Source organism: Fundulus heteroclitus, chromosome 19 (genome assembly GCF_011125445.2).
Source record: "Fundulus heteroclitus isolate FHET01 chromosome 19, MU-UCD_Fhet_4.1, whole genome shotgun sequence".
In the NCBI taxonomy this organism is placed as follows: Eukaryota; Metazoa; Chordata; class Actinopteri; order Cyprinodontiformes; family Fundulidae; genus Fundulus; species Fundulus heteroclitus.
The window spans coordinates 3,899,034-3,921,330 of NC_046379.1; the positions used below are offsets into that span (position 1 = coordinate 3,899,034).

The window sequence follows — 22,297 nt, forward strand, 5'->3', positions numbered from 1 at the left end:
CTATTACCACATTTGGCACTTAGTTTAATTTCTGAAGAAAATCCCAAGACTCCACGTTGAGTCCTAACGGCAGCTTTTAGAAACCGCTGCTCTAAATTGTCCTCAGTCCTTCGTCCGCTCTTATGCTTCACTGTCTTCATTGCAAATTTTCTCCACATTGACTGGATAATTATCCCGACCCAAATGATGACCCATTTTCAGTTTTCAGTCCACCAGATTTTCACTCAAAACTCCTCTGTGTGCTGTTCATGCATTTTAACAAGGTTTGCAAGGCTTTTCGGGTGAGATGGGCTCACAGCATCGCAGACCCTCCACTGTACTTAACACATAACATATTGTTCCATGTATTTTTTGTTTTAGGACAAACCAAACTAAAAGGTGTTTTTTTTTTGGACAAAAAAAGGTAAATCTCAGACTTATGTGACAAAAAAACAACAACACATGGTTCCAGTGAAAGTCCAAGTAGAGTTGAAGAAAAAAAAAACATTAGTTTACTTTTGTTGTGGTAGAACGGAAATATCAAACTTTTACCCCTACAGAAAAAACTGATTTCAAATTAAAAGCTGGATTTTTTTGTGATCAGTGTCAGATAATGTTATTTCAACAAAAGATACATTTGTTTTAAGGCGTTTTACACACTTTACATGCATGGGTGCATCATAAGAAACAGTGACCTGCTGCGTTGGATTGGTTGCTCCCCCAAATCATTGATGCTCTTTGCTTTGTGAATTAGATGCTGACACCCAGCAGGTAGTGGGAACAAGGATGAGCAAACACTGTTCTTTTTATTACAAGAGAAAAGTTCACTCACTACAATAGCTTTAATTCTTTCTGAAATTTCAGAGAACAGATCTTACCTGAGACTGTAGAGCACATTGCCATCAGGGTAAACTCTCAACATGACATTGTCAGTGGTGGTGTCGTGGATGAAAGAGCGCTTAGAGTGAACAAAGAACATGTCGGGAACCCAGATTTTCTTCACCAGGCGACTGTCGAAGGTCATGCTCTGGTTGTTATTGCTGGGAAACGACAGCCGCTCATCTTTCCAGTAGTGGCGCAAGTATAAAGTCATCGTGAAGTCCTACAGGAACAAAAATGAGTCTATGTAAAACAAATGCTTAGTTTGTTTCTTCTAAAAATGAACAATCTTTATCACAAGACATTTGCAGGACAAACATATCCATCATGATCCCATAAGTGAAATTCTGTGAGGAGAGGAGATGCAGAAGATTTTACTGGTGGATGCCAAAAACAAACTTCTTGTTTAAAAATGAAACCCTTTATAACACTAGTTTAGCTTTCATCTACCAAAAAAAGAGTATGGATGTTAAGTGAAAAAAGGAAAATAAAGTGATTAAACATTATTTTGAGGTAGATGGATAACGATTCAAACTTCTTTTTCTTTCTTTTTTTACAAGAAAAAATCTGAAAAGTGTGTTTGTATTCAGCCACCCTGAATAGGAAACCCTTTCAAAATCGAAAACACCTTTAGTGGCCAGAATTGTACACAAAAAATAATTTCACTTCGGCTCCTTTTTGCTCTCACTGCTAAAACATTCTCACCGTAATATACATGTGGTCGAAAATCAAAATGTAAAAAAATGTATGTATGTGTGTGTGTGTGTATATATATATATATATATATATATATATATATATATATATATATATATATATATATATATATATATATATATATACACACACAGACACACACATAAATATAGCGGATCAACAGAAGAAGAGGGTGAGGTTGAATTATCGATCTGGGTCCTTGGATTGTTAAATATTGACAGCCTGGGGGAGGAAACCGTCTCGGTGGCGTCTGTTTTCAGCTGTTTTCTGTCGCATTGACCTGAAGGCAAAGGTCTGAACGGTTTGTGTCCAGGATGTGTGGACCTCTGCAGGGAGGTTAGCTGCCCTCTTCCTGACCCTAGACCTGTACCAGTCCTGGAAGGAGGGAAGGTCAACCCAGATGGAAAAACTAATCCATGCATTTATCTTTAGTAGAATTGATCACTACTAAGTGGATCAGACAACAGCAGCTGATCCAGAACCTGCTGCCCGCGTCCTCACTAAGAGTAAGAACGTAGAGAACATGGACCCGGTTCTGAAGTCATTCCATGGCTCCCTGGATCTCAGAGAATAGACTTTAAAATCCTTCTGTTAGTCTATAAATCCCTGAATTAGCACCTAAATCCATCACAGACTTGTTATCAGGGCATCAACCCTCCAGACCACTCAGGTCTTCTGGCTCCAGCCTGCTCTGCAGAACCAGAACCAGAACCAGAACCAGACATGGAGAAGCAGCATTTAGTTCCTATGCTCCACTGATCTGGAACAAACTCCCAGAAAACTGTAAAAGTGCTGAAAGCCTGAGTTCCTTTAAATCAAGATTAAAAACACATTTGTTTAGGATTGCCTTTGACTGTTCTAGTTAAACTGTTTTACTGAAACATTATTAGTTCAACTTTGTAGTCAAACTGTTATTAATATTTGCTTTTAGTTTCCCATGTTTTATTTTATTCCAACTTGCTTTTATTTTGTTTTTCTTTCCTATATTTTAATCATGTAAAGTACTTTGCATTGTCTTTGCCTTTCCTTGCCTAGATGATCTCCTCTGCAGACCTGATTGTTTGTTGCAGCAGACCCTGTCACGTTTCGTGGCTGAGCCAAAGCACACAGGGCTGGATGTGCAGACAGACAGACAGAAGATGAGCACTTTTTTCTTTTCTTTTTTTTTCTTTTTTGCATTTTCCACTGAGGTTGAACAAAATTGCTCCAATAGGCCTTTTATGCTATTTGGATAGGATTTGCCAACGTTACTTTTCTAGTCCGGCTGTAAATTCATAGCATGACTGCATCACCAGCATTAGAGGCGTTGTGCAGCATTTTCAGCTACAAGTAGCCCTTGGCAAGTGGGCCAAAATGTTTTATTAATGCCTCATGTGACTGAAAGCACATATATTGATATGTTTGCTGTGTCCTCCACATGGTTTGAGGCAAATTGTGAACTGAACTTCCAACAGCTTTTTTTTTTTTTTTAAATTGCTTCCTTACTGCCATGTCTTGATTCAATTAAATTCAATTAAACTTTATTTAAATAACGCCAATTCATGAAAAATATCACCTCAAGGCACTTTCCAAAGTCAAATTCAATCAGATTATACAGATTGGTCAAAAATGATTTCCTATCTTTATTACTTTGACTGCAGTCATGTCTTGATGACATCAAAAGCTGGATGAATTTAAATTTTCTGCACTTAAATTCTGACAAGACAGGAGTTGTAATCTTTGGACCAGAGTCCTCAGAAAATAAAGTTCTTAATCAATCACTTAATCTGGATGGCATTAATTTGGCCTCCGGTAATAAAGTAAAAAACCTTGGTGTTATTTTTGACCAAGAAATGTCATTTAAATCCCATATTAAACAGGATTCCAGAGTTTCCTTTTTTCACCTCCGGAATATCGCCAAAATTAGAAACATTCTGTCCAGGGGTGATGCTGAAAAACTAGTCCATGCATTTGTTACTTCAAGGCTGGACTATTGTAATTCTTTACTATCAGGAAGTCCACAAAATGCAGTTCGAAGTCTTCAGCTGATCCAAAATGCTGCAGCAAGAGTTCTGATGAAAATCAACAAGAGGGATCATATTTCTCCTATTTTAGCTTCCCTTCATTGGCTTCCTGTTAAATCAAGAATAGAATTTAAAATTCTTCCCGAGGGAGGCGGGGGACATTGAGTCTGAATGGACCATGTTCCACGCCTCTATTGTTGAGGCGGCTAGTTGGAGCTGTGGCCGCAAGGTTGTCAGTGCATGTCGCGGCGGCAACCCTCGAACCCGCTGGTGGACACCAGCGGTGAGGGAAGCCGTCAAGCTGAAGAAGGAGTCCTACCGGGCTTTTTTGGCCTGTGGGACTCCGGAAGCAGCTGATGTGTACCGGCAGTCGAAGCGGCAGGCGGCTCGGCTGGTCGCCGAGGCAAAAACTCGGGCGTGGGAAGAGTTCGGAGGGGCCATGGAGAAAGACTTCCGTACGGCTTCGAAGCGATTCTGGTCCACTATCCGGCGTCTCAGGAGGGGGAAGCAGTGCGGTACCAACACTGTTTACAGTGGGGGTGGTGTGCTGCTGACCTCGACTTGGGACGCCCGTGTTTCGGTGGGCGGAATACTTCGAAGACCTCCTTAATCCCACCAACACGTCTTCCATTGAGGAAGCAGAGCCTGAGGACTCTGGGTCGGGTTCTCCCATCTCTGGGGCTGAGGTTGCCGAGGTTGTTAAAAAGCTCCTCGGTGGCAAGGCCCCGGGGGTGGATGAGATTCGCCCTGAGTACCTTAAGGCTCTGGATGTTGTGGGGCTGTGTTGGTTAACGCGGCTCTGCAACATTGCGTGGACATCGGGGGCAGTTCCCCTGGATTGGCAGACTGGGGTGGTGGTCCCCCTATTTAAAAAGGGGGACCGGAGGGTGTGTTCCAACTACAGAGGAATCACACTCTTAAGCCTCCCTGGTAAGGTCTATTCAGGGGTTCTGGAAAGGAGGGTCCGTCGGATAGTCGAATCTCGGATTCAGGAAGAGCAGTGTGGTTTTCGTCCTGGCCGTGGAACACTGGACCAGCTCTATACCCTCAGCAGGATTCTTGAGGGGGCATGGGGGTTTGCCCAACCAGTCTACATGTGCTTTGTGGATCTGGAGAAGGCATTCGACCGTGTCCCCCGAGGGATCCTGTGGGGGTGTACTCCGGGAGTATGGAGTACCGGACCCTTTAATAAGGGCTGTCAGGTCTCTGTACGACCGGTGTCAGAGTCTGGTCCGCATTGCCGGCAGTAAGTCGGACTCGTTTCCGGTGAGGGTTGGACTCCGCCAAGGCTGCCCTTTGTCACCGATTCTGTTCATAACTTTTATGGACAGAATTTCTAGGCGCAGCCAAGGTGTTGAGGGGATCCCCTTTGGTGGCCTTAGGATTGCGTCTCTGCTATTCGCGGATGACGTGGTCCTATTGGCTTCATCAGGGCGTGATCTACAGCTCTCACTGGAGCGGTTCGCAGCCGAGTGCGAAGCGGCCGGGATGAAAATCAGTGCCTCCAAATCCGAGACCATGGTCTTGAACCGGAAAAGGGTAGAGTGCCTTCTCCGGGTTGGGGAGGATGTCCTGCCCCTAGTGGAGGAGTTCAAGTATCTTGGGGTCTTGTTCACGAATGAGGGGAAGATGGAGCGGGAGATCGACAGGCGGATTGGTGCAGCGTCTGCTGTGAAGCGGGCGCTGTACCGATCCGTTGTGGTGAAGAGAGAGCTGAGCCAAAAGGCGAAGCTCTCGATTTACCGGTCGATCTACGTTCCTACCCTCATCTATGGTCACGAGCTTTGGGTCGTGACCGAAAGAACGAGATCCCGGATACAAGCGGCTGAAATGAGTTTTCTCCGTAGTGTGTCTGGGCTCTCCCTTAGAGATAGGGTGAGGAGCTCAGTCATCCGGGGAGGACTCAGAGTAGAGCCGCTGCTCCTCCACGTCGAGAGGAGCCAGTTGAGGTGGCTCGGGCATCTGGTCAGGATGCCTCCTGGACGCCTCCCTGGTTCCGGGTACGTCCCACCGGGAGGAGACCCAGGGGAAGACCCAGGACACGCTGGAGGGACTATGTCTCCCGGCTGGCCTGGGAACGCCTTGGGATTCCTCCTGAGGAGCTGGCCCAAGTGGCTGGGGAGAGGGACGTCTGGGCCTCCCTACTGAAGCTGCTACCCCCGCGACCCGACCCCGGATAAGCGGAAGACAACGGACGGACGGACGGACTTTTGCTTATACAGTTAAATCACATCGACACACCTGTTGTGTTATGAATATTATGTTATGTGATAAAATGGTAAATAAGCTGAAAGGAGTATTTTTATTTTTGCGAGACGCTGCAGGATAGCTTTTTTTTAAAGAGTGTTTTACTTGTTTAGGGGTTTACATGTTTTTGACCCAAATACTGAATAAACTGATTGGAGATCAAACTTTTTTTTTTTTTTAGGTTTCACACCTAAAAGCTTGGCAAGTTCTCATACTAAGATTTTACAATTTAAAAAAAAAAAAAAGTAATATTTGATCTTGGAAATTGAACAAATGTGGGTCTCTCTTTAAACCAAAGAGCCTAATGACTTTAAACATGGAGGCACATATAGATACATTTATTTTGGTGATATCATCAGAAAACTATTGAACCTTTAACTGTAAAACACATTTTTTTTGCAGTTATATGGAGTTTTTCATGAGACATCTGTGAAGCGTAACCTGTAATACATGACTTTCTCTTCTTTTAATGAAGCTCTTTCACTCTTACCATATCCACCTCAGAGATGGTGTCAATACTTTCCACCTGAACATCTACTCCAACAGGTATCGGAGGACCTGAAAAAAGAGGAAGAAGAGGAATTCATGTCAAAAGTCAGTGTGCCGAATTATTATTTTCAACTTTTCTGCTTATTTATGACAAATGTGCACATAATATGGCCCACAGGAAAGAGTTTAGCGAAACGTGTCTTAATTTTGACCTCCTCTCTATTATAGAAACAACGTTTAAAAGAAGGAAAAACGGCGCACGCACACCAGTACACAGCAAGTGCTCATGCTACAGCTGTGCCAGGCAGGCTTTGATTTATCTTTGACCTATTTCAGCCCCTGTACTCTGCATCATCATATTCCCACAAGCACAAACCAACAATCAGGTCATAACAAAGGATAAAAGCTGATGCAACATTGGATACAATCCAACTGTCTTTGCCTCCTCAACGCTCAAATTGGACACTGTGAAAGGATTCTACGAAGGGTCACTTGGTGTGTGTTCAGCAGCAGATTGTTGTCTGACTAAAAAAACTCTGATGAGGGGGAAAAAAATGAAGCGTTGTGAATTAAAATCGATCACGGCTCATATGCTGCTGCCAAATAAAGATTTTTTGTATTTCTGATATCAAAGGAGAATCTAAAAGTTAATAAATGCATTACATAATTGCTGTCTTCATGTTTGCTTTTATCTTGACATGTTCGTTCAATCCGAAAAGCTTACAACAAATCCTTCCAGCGCCGACAAAAGTACAGAACTGCAATCAGCAACTGAGGCACTGTTTGCAGTGGTGGTGTCACAAAGGTCCCCGGGAGCTCAGAGCCTGCAGGACTGATTGGATCGTTGTATTTCCAAGCCTTTGGTTTATAAATGACATATTATTGTAATGTGCATTTTAGCGTTTCTAACCTCCAAACGCTGGTCTCATGGTGAAATCGTGGTCATCTATTCTCAGGAGCTGCTCAGATTTTGTCATTGGGTTTTTTGTCAGGTCTGGGCTTCGTTTGTAAATTGGGCTGTTGGGAAAATAAGAGCAAAATGTGAAGAATTGACATGGCTATTAGTAAAAATAATTAAAAGAAAGCCAATCAAAAACAAAGGTTTTTAGTTTAGGATTTCCTAAATGTTACCTTCCAGACTTCTGTCCATCTCCTCCCTCCATTCTGGTGTCTCTTCTTAACCTGTTAATTAAAAACAGCAACAATAGTGAAGAAAACATTATGACGGATGCTTTTCTTTATATTATACATTTTAAGTATTTCTTCCGTTTTTGCTTTTTTGTGAAACTTATGTTTCAGACAAACAAATGTAAAACGTAAAAAATAAATAAATAACCAGAATAAATATAAAAAGCAATTTAAAGCTGAGGATTTTACTTAAAAAGGACAATAAAAAATATCTAAACCAACGTGACCCTGTGTAAAAATGTAATTGATTGACTACATTCCTTGAAACACTGAATTCAGCATCAGAAGTCACACCCAGGCCTAATTAGATCTCAAAAAGCTCCAGTGAGAACTATCATACAGAAATGGAGAAACGTGAAAAAGTGCTGAACCTTCCCAGGAGCGGGCATTCTAACACAATGACATCCAAGAGCTCGTTAACGCTCCGCTCCAATCCTTTCGGCCATTTTTGTAGTCTGCTAGGGGACGGCGTATTGAACAACTGATCATTTTCACTTGTAGCTTTGACACCCTTCAGCTTGGACTACAGAATTGCTCAGAGAAATAAAAAAATGGTGGATTTGCAAGACTGGTAAGCTGGAACTCCATGATCTTGTCCAGCCAACAGCTCCACAGCAAATACTGTGACGTAACTCATCAAAACACATAAGAGAAAACAGAGAAAACTGAAAAATATGAACCAAACAGAATATAAAGATAACTACAGAGTACCTGGACTGACTAAATTTAAAGCTTTTGTAGTCCTAGAGACTCCAAGTAGACAACAAAATATATTTCAGGGCTAGAAAAGTGGATTTTCCATGATAGGTCCTCTTTAGGAGATATTTTCAGCCTTCAGTTTGTGACCTTCAGCTCAGGAATACATCATGCAGCAGCATAATGAAAGCATATTAGCAATTCTACGTCTGAATGGCAAAAACAATTACAGTTTTGAAGCCACCAGTCAGAACTTCCCTCTAAGTGAGATACAGTGGCATGAATTTAAACTGGTTGTTCATGCTTTCACATCCTTTTATGAAGCTGAATTTAAATAAATCTGCAAAGAAGAGTGGATCACAATTCCTCCTCATCGATGTAAAAGACTCACTGGCCAGTTTTTACAGATGCTAAAAATAAGTAAAATGTTCTTAAAGTTAGTGTATTTGTCCTTGATTTGAGCAGGTAAATAAGATTATTTGCCAATGGAATGAGTATTTTGACCCCTAAAATAATATAATTAGACATACTGCACTTGAAATAAGATGATGGAGATGAGTTGTTCCTATTTTAAGTGCAAAAATCTTATTCCTTTGGCAAAACATCTTATTTACCTGCTCAAATCAAGGACAAATACACTCATTTTAAGAACATTTTACTTATTTTAAGTTCCGTTTTTGCAGTGCACAATCTGTTATCAGGTTGGTTTGGATACTTTTCTTTCTAAATGTATTGCATGCAAACTTCCTTTTGTTTTTATTTAGCTTGTCTTTGTCTGGTATTAGAATTTAACTGATGATGTGAAATAAAAAAAAAAAGCAGTAAAAATCTGGATATAGACTGAAACCTTTCTGTAGCTCTGCATATGATCACATCGAAACAGTCAAGTTAATGTAGGTTTGTTGTGTCGTGTTGGCAAAACGCCTCAGCCGAATGCAGCAAGTCATCATATGCATCTATATTCTGAGCCAGTTTTAAGTAAGCCACCGTTTTTTTTGGGGTTTTTTTTTGGTGTTACTTTCCAGCATGGCAACCGCTGCCTCTTTGTACGTTCGGTGTAATTTTTAGGCCACGAGCAGAAAGAGGGACAGAATGAATTCCATAAAAAAAAAAAAAAAACTAAAATGGATTAATAGAGTAGAGTGTGCTGTGACAGGCAAAGCCAAATCCCTGTGTCGATCAGAGACATGCATTAAGGAAATATCAAAGAAGGAGAGGAGCTGAGGACTGCACCAACAAAGGGAGAATAATGCTAAATGAGAGCAATAGAACAAGGTTTCACTGGGTTAAGGCTGCAGCGCTGTGCGGGGCCAATGGATGCTACACATCCACGTCTACCCAGCAGCTGGCCCGTAATCCTCTTGGCAGAAATGCCTCTGCAATCCCCTCTCTGCTCGCCTACGGCACATGCAGACTGCCTGTCCGCTCTGCTCTGTGTGGTCCGACATTGTCCCTGCTGTGCTCTGCAGCTGTGGGGCTGTGGGGAAACATGACTGCCGGGGCCGCATCACGGTTACTGGGCCAAATTTCTGCAGAGGTCATTCTGCACATGTTTACTGTAGCAGGCCTGCAATAACAAAAAACAGCAACTGAAAAAAAAACAAAAAAACGAATGATTGTAACCTAAAATACTTAGAAGACAAAAATAATAATATATTAAATCCATTAAACTGATAAATATCAAGAGAACTAAACATAAATAAATCTTATTTGGCTTTCCAATTGACTTTATAATATAATATAATATAATATAATATAATATAATATAATATAATATAATATAATATAATCTCCAGCTATCAATGGACAAGAGGTGGGGTACACCCTGGACAGGTCACCAGTATATCGCAGGGCAACAATAATATAATATAATATAATATAATATAATATAATATAATATAATATAATATAATATAATATAATATAATATAATATAATATAATATAATATAATATAATATAATATAATATAACACATTTATTTTCCCCCAATGGGGAAATTCAAAGCAGATGTATCATTTTAAAAGTACTTTTTGACGCCAAGCCTTTGTATCCACGCCTCTCTTTAGAACAGGAAGTGAATACCATATATGGATGATGGCAGACCATCTGGGCTGCAGTGTCTGATGGACACAGGAGGATTTTCTTAAGAGGAATTGAAAATGCTTTGCATTAAAAGTGGTTTTAATTCTATTTACTTTTTACCTCTGTTAGGTAAAACAACTTAGGTTGATGTCTCTGTATGGCACTTAATAAAAAACAGATTTTTGGTGTGTTTTTTTTTTAGATAAATGAGAGTTTGACTGCAGCTCCAGTCTGATCTCTTTGCACTATTTCAACTTTGAATCCAAAACGTGTATTTGAGTGGCAGGACAGACGGACAGTGTATTCAGAACGATGCTTTGAGGGCGACATTACTGCAGTGGTGTTAAATCCTCCGTCAAACACTGATTACGACCTGCAAAACCTCTGATATAAACTAGGCTCTTCAGGAGACACAGCTGTCGGGAGGAATGCGTCGCGCTGCATATGCCTCTGCACATCAGAGTAACAGCAGCTGGTCAGAACGCCACCAGAAAATGGAAAAGTCCGACTGTGGTGAATTACAGGCAGACCGGACCCACCGCTGCCTCGCCTGCTGGTCCAGTCTAGCTTTTTCCATCTCAGACAGCTTGCTAAGGTAAAGCCAGAGCTTCCAGCTGTTGTTTGTCACCTGCAGACTGGACTACTGCAACTCTCTGTACTTTTGCTTGGACCGGTCCTCTATTCACTTAGTCTCCACTTAGTGCAAAGTGCTGCAGGCCGTTTGCTGGCTGCTACAAAACGAAGTTAGCAAATTACCTCAATTTTGGTTCCCTTCACTGGCTTCCTGTCTCTCATAAGATCAATTTAAAATGTTACTTTTTGCTTTTAAATGTGTTAATGGTTGTGCCCCCGCCTGACTATCTGAGGTGTTCTTTATTCCTGCTCTGAAAAGAACTACAAGGTCTACAGCACAATTAATGATGTCTATTCCCAGGTCTAAGTTTATTTCTCGAGGCGGCTAAGCCTGGAATAACCTGACCCTTAGTGTCAAATCTGCACAAACTCTGGAGCATTTTAAATCCCCTTTAAAGACGCATTACTATGATCATGCTTAGTTTTTGTAGTCGTTGTTTTAGATTGTTGTTTTTATATGTCATTTTTTTGTTAGATTTTTTAAATTTTGATTCTATTTTTCTTCTCAGACACTGTTTATTGACACTGAGTTGTGTATGCCTGTAAAGCACAAAGAAATGTGCTGGCACCACAGAAAGGTTTTAATTCTTCTTCAGGGTGCTTGTTTATTAGGTCTCCAAAAGGCTTGACTCAGACTATATTCTGTTGTTATTAAGGCCCAAATAACCTGAACCTGAGATAAGGACATAGGATAAAAATATAAAACTGTTTTAGACACACACATACACACACACACACCTGTGTTTTAAATAGTCACTGAAGCCTTGATTTCCATTCATTTACAACCCTTTCTATGGCCTTACCCTAAACATAAACCTAATTGAAACCTTATTCCTAGACCAGTCATGTCCAAAGTGCGGCCTGGGAGCCATTTGTGGCCCCTGGACTGAGTATATGCGCCCCCCTCTGCATTTCAAGAAAGACTTGGTTCACAGATGGCTGATGCAATTGGAAACTTTTTCTTTTTATTTAGGGCAAAATTATTAACAGATAGATTGAGATCTTACAATTGGAAATGTTAGGTAGAACATGAGGTGTTAATTTTTTAATAACCACACTTTTTGTTTTTATTTCATTCTCTTTAATTTCATAGTAAACAGGACCAACATGTCTCCGAGGACTTTAACTCAAATGCAGATTCTTCTGCATTAAAATCTGTTTTGAGTTAATTTAATAAAATTAGCTAAATACAGTGTTTTCAAAAGAAACATTGACCTAAATCCTGGTCTTGATTGCGAGATCAAAAACAATCCAGTTTTTTTTCTACCAAGCCTAAATAACTTGCAAACTGGGTGACCATCTTTTAATAAAGCGAATGAGCAATATCTGTTTTTAGCTTTGATCTACAGTGATTTATGCATCCCTTTCCTACAGAGAATCAGACTCTTTTTTAAATTAAATGATCATATTATGTACAGCAGGTAAAATAAATCCACAACATAACGTTTCTTGTTTTTTTTTTTATCTTTTATTATTATTATTTTTGGCCCTCCAGTACTTTTGACTTGACAATTTTGTCCCTTTGTGCAGAAACGTTTGGACACCCCTGCCCAAGACCTTAGCCCCCCAAAAAAGTGAGGGCCAAAAAATGATTGTCACTTCACAACCCAGTCCTCACTTTGGTGGTAAAATACAGAAAATATGTTCTCACTCATCTGTAAGAAAAGGTACACACACACACACACACACACACACACACACACACACACACACACACACACACATTGCAAAAGCTAACACATAGCAGACCCACAGAGTACTCAAGGTTCCACCAATTAGGACATTTGAGATCAAACGTTACATCTAAATTTATAACAAATGTTCAACAAATTTACCCAATAAATGACAAATATGGCCATCCCTATAAAACAATACCATCAAAAATAAATAAAGGACACTGACCACCTGCATAAATCGTATATCTCTTCACTTTGTGAACTTCACATTCCAGTTTGGTCCTGGGAGGACATAAAGTCGTCACTCTCAACTACTTTGTGCTTATTTTTGTTCATGCAAGCTTTTTTTTTTTTTATCTGTTTCTTAACTTGAGTGGAAATGTATTTAAATGTCAAGAGTCATGAGGCTGAACACAACTGAAAAGGGAAAAAAAGTGTAGGAATTATGATATATTCCCTTTAAACAAGACATGAAATAGGCTGACTTTGTTTTCTCTTAAAACTGTAAAAAATTCAGCCTTCAGGCATTTCACTTCAAAATGTGACCTAAGACCTTTCAGCGATCGCTTCACATTATCATGAGGGTTTTCTCCTCTGTTGTTCTCCTCTGCCCAACACTAATCCTCCTCTCAAGTCCCCCGCCTCGAGGCGCCGAGTGAGGAAGCTAAGGCTGCGTAAACTCCCACAAACCGAGCACCCGCCGCACCCAAACGCTCTGGGAATTTCAGTCGAGTGAGGCGACAGGCGATGAGAGACAGTGTGGGAGAGAGTTGAGTGCCACATGAACGTCTGAGATTCCCCCGGGTCAATAAGAGCAGTGAGATTTATATTCACTCTGAAACACGGAGCTGGCACGTCAACGAGGAGATGCTGATGCTGGGTGACTTTTCACAAAGCTGCAGGAAGAAACAGCAGCAAACAATGGGGTGGATAACACAGTGACATTTAAAGATTACATAGCAGCTCGGAGCCACATGTGCTGTCATAGAAAGAATAATAATAATAATGATAATAAATAAAAACTGTGTTCTGCTCGTATTTTAATGATAATATCACGCAGAGCCAGGCTCAGATGATCCTATAACAGCGTTTCCTTTCACGTGTCCTCTCTGTAAAAACCTTGACCTTTTTATCAGGATCCGTGCACACAGCAGCTGTTTTGTTAATTAAGACCTATTAATTTCCCTCAGATGGAGGAGAATCTTAACAATAAACCCATTTTTTATGTCGCCTCTGATCTATAAATAACAGCTGAGGCAGGAAAAGTGATGCTGTGTCTAAAGGCAGTTGATTTGACAAGGTTTATTGAATACATTAAGAGGATGCAAATCCTTCAACGCTGTTAGCATTTTTAGGCGTGCAACGCTGCACCCGCACACTTAGGGAAATCTTATCATCTTCCGCAGATATTAGTTCAAAGACAGTTTTTCACTTGAGGCAACAGGCTGCAGCTGCACTATGTGCTCATATTTCCACATGACAAGCAGGGAAACACTTATTGTTCACCGTCTCTTACTTTTTTCTGACATTTAGGTTTGCATTTCTCCAAGTCAAGTCTTGCATTTCTAAATTGCTCTTTTATTTGTTGCTGTTGCATGGCCTCGTACTTTTTACAGTTTGCACTGATGACGTGGGAAGCAGCTTTCAGTTTCTGTGGCAACCTTGGTGAAAGCAACACCTGAAGCAAATCTAGGAGAGGCACATTTTGCTTGTTACAGCACTCCCCTGGTGACAAATGATGCAATTATGTTTGGACAACTTCAGGAAGAGATGCAAGAGCCATACAAGTATGATGTCACAGTATAAAACATATTTCCTCCTAACTTTACCGCATTGTTTTCTACCTCTATCTCTATCTGTTTTCTATATTTTGTATGGCACCAGTTTACAACAATTTATGAACTTTACTAGACAAACTGATGAACATCCCCTTGTTAAAATGCCGGGTTTTGATGATGTCAAACAATTCAAACTATAATAATTAATTTCAAAGCTTTTTCCACATATAAATTGAGATTTATCCTCCCTGTTCAATTAAATTCAGAGGGAATTAATCCGTTGGAAGAAGCAGATAAATTTAAAGCTGCTGCTGAGTCTGCACACCCTTAAACTAATCTTTATTTGAGCACCTTGGGATTCAACGTCGGCGTTTAGTCTCCTGCGGCTGGAGTCTATCAGCATCTCACATCTTGACGCGGTAATATATGTCGACTCTGCAGTGCAAAACTTCTCCAGATTTCTCAGATTGTCATTGCGATGGCACGTCTTGTCCTCAGCCTTCTTCAGGTGACCCAACAGATTATGTCTGCTTTTTTGTTTGTTTGTTTGTTTGTTTGAATTCATGCATGGACTCGCTGAGATGCTGAAAAAATAAGATCCCTCCTCATCTTCAGCTTTCTAACAGACGACTGAAGGGTTTCTGTCAAAATCGACTGCTATTAAGACCTGTCCGTATTTCTTTCATCTGTCTTTAATGGGACATATGCTTTTAAATCCTTCCTTTTTACATAAAAGTCATCCAGTTGTGGTGTTTATAAAGTGAAACTGCAATGACTTGGTCTGATTTCCTCGTTATTGTTGCCCCACCTCACCCCCCTCCAGGTCCACCATGTTATATGCTAGGCTAAGAAACCAAACAGTTTGATTTATCCACTTGTAGCTTCAGCGTCCTTCAGCTAGGACTGCAAAATTGTGGCAAAAAATGCCAAAAATGTTTGATTCACTGAATTGCTAAGCTGGGAGTCCTTGATCTTTTTTTAACATCTCCACACCAAATACTGGGACGTAATAGAAAAGAGAGAAAACTGAACGGCCAGAAAAATATGAACCAAACAGAATATAAAGATATCTACGCAGCACCTGGATAGAATAAATTCAAAATTTCTACACCCTTAGAGACACCAAGTACACAACAAAATGTATTTAAGGGCTAAAAAAAAGTGGATTTTTCATGAAATGTCACCTTTAATGAAAACCACCATGTCGTCTGTAGAAAGGTTGCATCTGAGCATCATGTTTCGCTCTCTGCACATCCTTCCTTTGTGATGCTCAACGTACATCTGGTCCTAGACATTCCTTCTGAAACTGTTGGCCAAAACTTTAGGTTTCCTGTCAACCGACCCCAGAAAATTGTCTCACGAGGATTTTGGAGATGTTGTGAAGATCTGAATCTTCTAATCTTCTAGAATTGACAAATAATTCCACTTCTTAGTATGTTTCTGCACTTCTTATGCCATCAGACCGTTGAACTGCAGAAAGTTGGACTCTAAACTGCTAAAGCCACAACATGGACACTGTAATTTACTGCATTTTACCGTGATTTTCCAAGCTGTATGCAAACGAAATTTCGTTCTGTACGCACTCTGTGCATGCAGGATGACAAATAAAGTTGTCTAAGTCTAAGTCTAAGTTCTTTCACTGTCACTGTCGGCCTCTTGGCAGCTATTTCTGGTTAGTTTCTTCAATACTTTAAGAGATATATCCACTTTCTGCAATAATAATGTCATCACACATTTTCTTAATTAACTTCTTCATTGTGCCATGGTACAGAAATATTGAATGGATTTTTTGGGCCTTTTTTTTTTCAAATAACCATTGCAGCCTCAGCTGTTGTGACTAACTTGCTATGATATATTTTTTAAATATTCTTTTAAATGTGTTTTAATTGTATTTTACTGTGAAGCACTTCGTTAGTGCTGCCTGAAATAAGGCTTATATTGATAAAATGTACTTACTTACACTTTTAGTGGCTACTATCTTAAATAGGGTGACTGGCTCAGTGGGTGGAGTTTGTTGTCTCGCATTAGGGAGGTTGTGGCGATTTGTCCCTGGGCAAGGCACTTAATCCTAAATGACTTACTGTTCTGTTTAGCGATTTTATGATTGGAGGAATGTGGCTCTGGTGTAAAATGTTCTGAGTGATCGGTATGACCAGAAAAGCGTTTCACTTTACCATTTAACTACCTCCATTTTTAATCATTGTAACCTTTCTGATTTTTTTTTTAGCTTTAGCTAAAGGAGCAAATGTGGAAAGGTCAGTAGAATCCTTCCAGGACTGATGAACCTTATGGAAAAAAAAAGAAAGTATTCTTTAGAACTTTGCTTATCATGGTAGAAGTGTTCATGTCACAAAACGTCTGTATTTTAATGAGTGTGTTGCAGTCGTGGGATCTAAGCATCAAATTGTTTACTTTTGGGGCAATTCTTTCTCTCTTTCACTAATTTGCTGCCAATCCATACCTTGAATGGTAAATAATCTAAATAAAAATTGGAAATTCAGTTTTCTGAAACCCAGAATAATTTATTTAAAGGGAAAATACTCTGTGACATATTGATAAGGGTTGTTACATTGACAATCACCATGTTAGATATTGACAGCAGTGACAAAGGGAAAAACAGGTTCTATGGTGGTTTCTGACTGTCATCTTAAGGTGTTTTTATACCACAAAATGGTACCCAAGGTCCAAGTCTCAAATTTGTGGTTCCAAACACTTCAGCTCAGACTTTTCTAAAACATAGTTACAAACTCTATGATGTCAGAATCTCCAAGGGAAGCTGTGTTGCGAGAAGAAGCACTTTATGGGAACAGTAACCCGTGGATAGTAAGCAACGTTGACCCTAATCACAAATGAGCATGGATTATCAAAGCTCTGATGATGTTTCTTGTATTGTCATGTTGCAATTCACGTGAGTGGATCTCAAAATGCTTTTACACGGATCTATCTATCCATCCATCCATCCATTCATTTTCCGACACGCTTACGCCTGCTGGGGTCGAAAGGGGTCCTGGTGCCTAAATGTGAAGAAATTAATTTTGTAAGACATCAAGCTCTGATCTGGCCTCCGTTTTTGCTTTTTACTCTTAGCTTTGATGTTACCATTTTGGTCTACAGGCATCCCCAAGCTGTTAAATAAAGATCAGCTGAATTGATGAGAAAAGAGGTGAGAATGTCACGCTGTTAGAGGAACTTCAAGTATGCCAAAGTGAGGGAACCTTCTTCAGTGCTGACTAAGCACCTGCATAGTTTAGCATGATATTAAGTAAAGTTATCACTGCTCATTCCTGCAGCATTTGTGCAAATTTCATAGTACCAGTGTCTATATGTATGTGTGGTATATGTTGCATTGCTTTGCATGAGTTTTGCAACACAAAATATATGACAGCCTGGGCTCAGTTACTGATCAAATAATGCGTATAAGGGCAATGTTGGGGCATTATTCAATCAAAAGTTCCTATCTCAGTAGAGGAATAAAGCACAAGGGAGATACATGATAATGTCATCGGGTGTTACTAAGTATTTGTGAATAAGAGATAAGTACTGAAGTGACAGGGGGAAAAAATTGCTTAATCTGTAGAAACTTGGCATATATAGGCCTGGAATAAACGGACACCAGTGACCTAATTGTGTGTTTAGTTAACTAAAATTGTAGTTATTAGTGGAAATTTGAATGTCCACATGTTATTTATGTTACATTTACTGGCTGTCACAGTGAATGTAACAGAAAAGAAGAAATTTAAATGTAAATTTTTGGTTTTGGATTTGCTTTTGTCCAAAAAGAAAAAGTAGGATTAATCTATTCTGAAAGGTATAATAATGAGTTAGTGGAGTTAAATGGGCTAAATCAGAAGATCAATTGTTTTTATTTTATTTACTCAACCTTTATTTAACCAGGAAGTCCCCATTGAGATTAAATGTGTCTTTTTCAGTGGTGACCAGAAAAATAAAAAAAATAAATAAAAAAAAAATGTTGCAAAGCTTTACATATAATTAACATCCAGAAAGACTATTTGAAAGTGGCAGATTTCTTATTGGAAAAATTGGAATATTGTTCAAAATGCTGGTATCTAAAATGTATTTTTGCGACACACAGAGAGAGCAGTGATAAAAAGCTAGGTGAGCTATTGCTGTGCCCTACTTTTAAAAAATGCATTATTAAATTTTATAAACATCTAGCAAACACTTCTACTGTGCCACCCTGTACCTAATATTTAGCAAGAGTTTGTGATTTAAATAATATTTCCCAATACTCGATAATGAAAAAAATCCATAATAAATGGAAAAAAGGCTGGTTTTATTCTTCTTTCAGACAAAACATAAGTTTTGACTGTTTGAACCAAATTCCTTACATAGAGCTTTATAAACAATATTTAGCAATAGCAGAAGCTGGTCGAATGAGTAAGGAAAATAGTGAATAATGGTTTTGTAAAAACATAGAAATATTTACACTCACAGGAGTAACTACGTTTTTTATTTAACAGATTTTGTTTTTATTTGGAAGCCATCTGTCGTTTTTAGATATAATTTTTTTTTTGCCGAACACTTGCACATAATGTTTCCTGAAATGAACAGAAAGGATAAAATATTCCTCATTCTGACTCAATACAGAAGTCGACAAATCAGAAACTTTCTAGACAAAAATTAAACTGGAAATGCTTTTCAGAATTTTTATTTTTAAGATTAAAATACTATTAAAATAGAAGTGATCCGTATCCTCTCCTACGTCCTAAATGTCAGAGGTCAGTAATGAGACCGCTCTATCGACGTTGCTTCCAACGTTTAGACCAGATCAGCCATTAAACTGCTGAAATGCAGACGTTTTATTGACTCTCTGATCTAGTTCAGGCTTCAGTAAAAACGTTTAATCCAATGCACGCATTAACCGGGCTGCAATTAGCCTAAATAATCACCTGGAAATGACATTGGCTACAACTGCAGCCGGCAGGGAAACAGTCATTATCTGCCCTGCAGCAGTTGTGGGGCAAGAGAACACAGCATTGTCCTGTCGTACATAAATAGATGTGGGGATTTAGGTCTTCCTCTCTCATCTGTCAGACCTGCTGCTGTCTGACTAAGTCTGTTTCCTGAGGGGGGGGGGGGGGGGCAGTCCAGGTAATGCAGGGAAAAGTGATTGTGCACACCTACAAGTCCTAGAAAGGAATAAAACTTTCGGTTTCTGTGCATTTTTAGCCTAAATGATTTGCTCTCTTTGTGCTAAGTCAATAAACAGATCCAGAATTGACCTATCGGTGGTCCTTACCTGCTCTGTTTGTAGGTTTCCAGCTTGTGACCTCTTGGCTGAACCATCTTGGCAGCTGTCCCCGCCAGCCAAACACAGAGAAGCATGAGGACGGTTTCCACCTGCATGGCTCACATTCCCCAGAGGACGGGACCGCTCCTGTCAATCAGAATCCACTTCCCGCCAGGGCTTGGAGCACTCTGCCCTCCTGAGACATTCCCTTCTTCAGCGCCGGAGCCGATAAGAGGGAGGAAAAACAGCGGCAGCAACACCCAGCTATTCTACGCGCTGAGAGGAAAACATCCTACTGTGCTTAATCTCCACAGTGGGAAAAGCAATTTTGACTAAACCCATAAATCCTTGAGCGTCAGATGGTACAGATTTGATCCCTCCAGCGGCGGATGCGCCTGCCTCTCTGTGCTCTGCTGCTTTCACATACCCTGCACTCTAGATGTGCTCTCTCCTCCACTCATTGCGCCGCCCAGAAACAGCAATTCTCACAGTGATGCAGCAGGCTCATTTGGAAGGTCAGACTGAGGAGCTGAGAGGAGGCTCTGTGAGATCTGAAAGGCTCCTCAGCGCCTTGTCCGTGCAGCAGGACCCTGCTGACATTGTGCAGAGAAAAAAACGCATTTACAGGACTCAGTGCCACCAAACCTGCTGTGTTTCTTTTCACTCTTACTCTCAGAGCGCATTTGTTTTTGGACACTGTAAGTAAAGACGGGACTGGAACAGTAAAGATGTTTGCAGGGATAATGCAACCTGTGATCAAGAGCCACAGACATCATCTTCAAAATGATTCTAATCATCGCCAACATACTAAATCTAATAAAAAACAAAACGAGATTTTTTCTTTAATTAAGTAACAAGCTGCACTGCTATTTATCTGTGAAAACGTGCTGTTTGTCTGCAAAGGCCAGTTAAAAAAAAAAAAGTCCCAGCGCTGATGTCATCATCCTCCTGGCCATGTGTCCCCCTTTTTATTCTCTCTCTCTCTCTCTCCCGTAGCAGACTGCACAGCTGGATTATAAGATCATGAATTTGGGTTAGCTCCATCTACGTCAGTCTAAAAATTGGTCTAAATAATCTTAAGCATCATTTGTTGTTTTTTTTTTAGATTTGCGGATCCTTGTTTACAACAGCGTTACTGACCGAGCAAATTCAAGGTTCACATGTGCCAACACAGATTACCCAAAGTCTTATGATACTAGTTATTTGGACTTTAGGTCTTTGTTGCTGTGCTGCTTCAGAATGCACAGAGGGAGTAATAATAATAATAATAATAATAATAATAATAATAATAATAATAATAATAATAATAATAATTGATTTTTATTTGTAATGCACTTTACATTTCCAAGAAATATCAAAGTGCTACAGTTAATAGAAAATAGATAATAAAATAATGGAGTATTCTGTTGTTTAAAAATGTTAAACTATATAATTTGGTTTTTACTATAATTATTTAATGGGAAATTTCAGAGTTTAGCAAAATTTTACCTTTCTTTTGATTGTTGACAGTAAAAAAATAAAAAATAAAGAACTTTGGAAGGCCCAAAAGTACCATAATGTGAAAAAAAAGAAAGTTAAAAATGAGCTAAATAAACATTTACATGTGCAAATGTTTTTAAATACAATAAATTAAAAAAATTATTTATCAATGAGTCCTCCGCATTGAAAGGAGTTAGTTGGAATCAGATTGATGGATGGATGGATGGATGGATGGATGGATGGATGGATGGATGGATGGATGGATGGATGGATGGATGGATGGATCAGTGACATATTTTATGTTATGGTGCTCCAACAAAGTATTAGCTTAAGGAAGTGTAGACTTGTGCAACGGAGTTATTGCAACTTTATGTGTTTTCTTTATTTACCATCTACCTGATTTGTTTTTCAGTAGAATTGTGCAGGGTGTATTTGTCACAAGAAAGACTATTAAAAGCCAAAATGGCTAGAATACAATAAATAAGCGCATAATTACTGAAATATGCATTGAGGTTGATCATTTAACATTTTTAATAAATCTATAGCAATTCAAATCAGTCAGTAATTTTACTCTTCATTCTTCATCAAAGTATTATTTTAAGGCTGCACACACTTGGTACTTAAAAGCTGTGTTTTGAAGCATCTGTATTCAATGTGAAATAATTCTGTCCAAATTTGACCTCTCAATGAATTTCAGATGTTGCTCTCATCTTCATCTAAGGTGGACCTAAATTCCAATAATTAAATCCACTTCATCCCATGATCAGATGAACCAATTCTTAATTTGAACAGCCAAATAATGCAAGCATGTGATAAACAAATTATTAACCCATGGTTCTAATACCAAAAAAAAAAAGGTAATATTTTGGAAACAACTCTGAATCTCTATTTTTTTGTGCTTTCAAGAACAGAATAAACATTTTTCTAAATCTCAAACTGTGATTTGTTAAATCTCTGTTGCACAACCACCAATGCAAGGATTTTAGATGTCGAACCAGAGAGGACAAAATGCCGTAAGGTTCCTTTTTTAAAACGTTTAATGGCCTTTAGCATTCCCCTCTCCCAATCACTTACTAACCATGGGCTTTAAATGGATGGACTCACATCTCACCTTTGAATCTCATGTAAACCAGCTGGGAAATATATAGAGATTTCTTAAAATATCAAGATTTTTGTAAAAGATATAAGATGAAACTAT

The 22,297-nt window shown here is 39.4% G+C and overlaps 1 protein-coding gene across 1 annotated transcript in view; it reads right to left on the reverse strand.

The window, feature by feature from the left end:
• Positions 1-20,074, reverse strand: part of LOC105929875 (gamma-aminobutyric acid receptor subunit rho-1) — a 33,269-nt gene extending 13,195 nt beyond the window's left edge. Inside the window, exons 1-5 of the mRNA XM_012867799.3 lie at positions 19,630-20,074; positions 7,446-7,496; positions 7,225-7,331; positions 6,316-6,383; positions 858-1,081 (exon numbers count right to left, since the gene is read on the reverse strand). Of these exons, the coding sequence (XP_012723253.2) occupies positions 858-1,081; positions 6,316-6,383; positions 7,225-7,331; positions 7,446-7,496; positions 19,630-19,736 (557 nt within the window). The 5' untranslated portion in view covers positions 19,737-20,074. The remainder of the gene's footprint in view (positions 1-857; positions 1,082-6,315; positions 6,384-7,224; positions 7,332-7,445; positions 7,497-19,629) is intronic.
• Between the last annotated feature and the right edge of the window lie 2,223 nt (positions 20,075-22,297).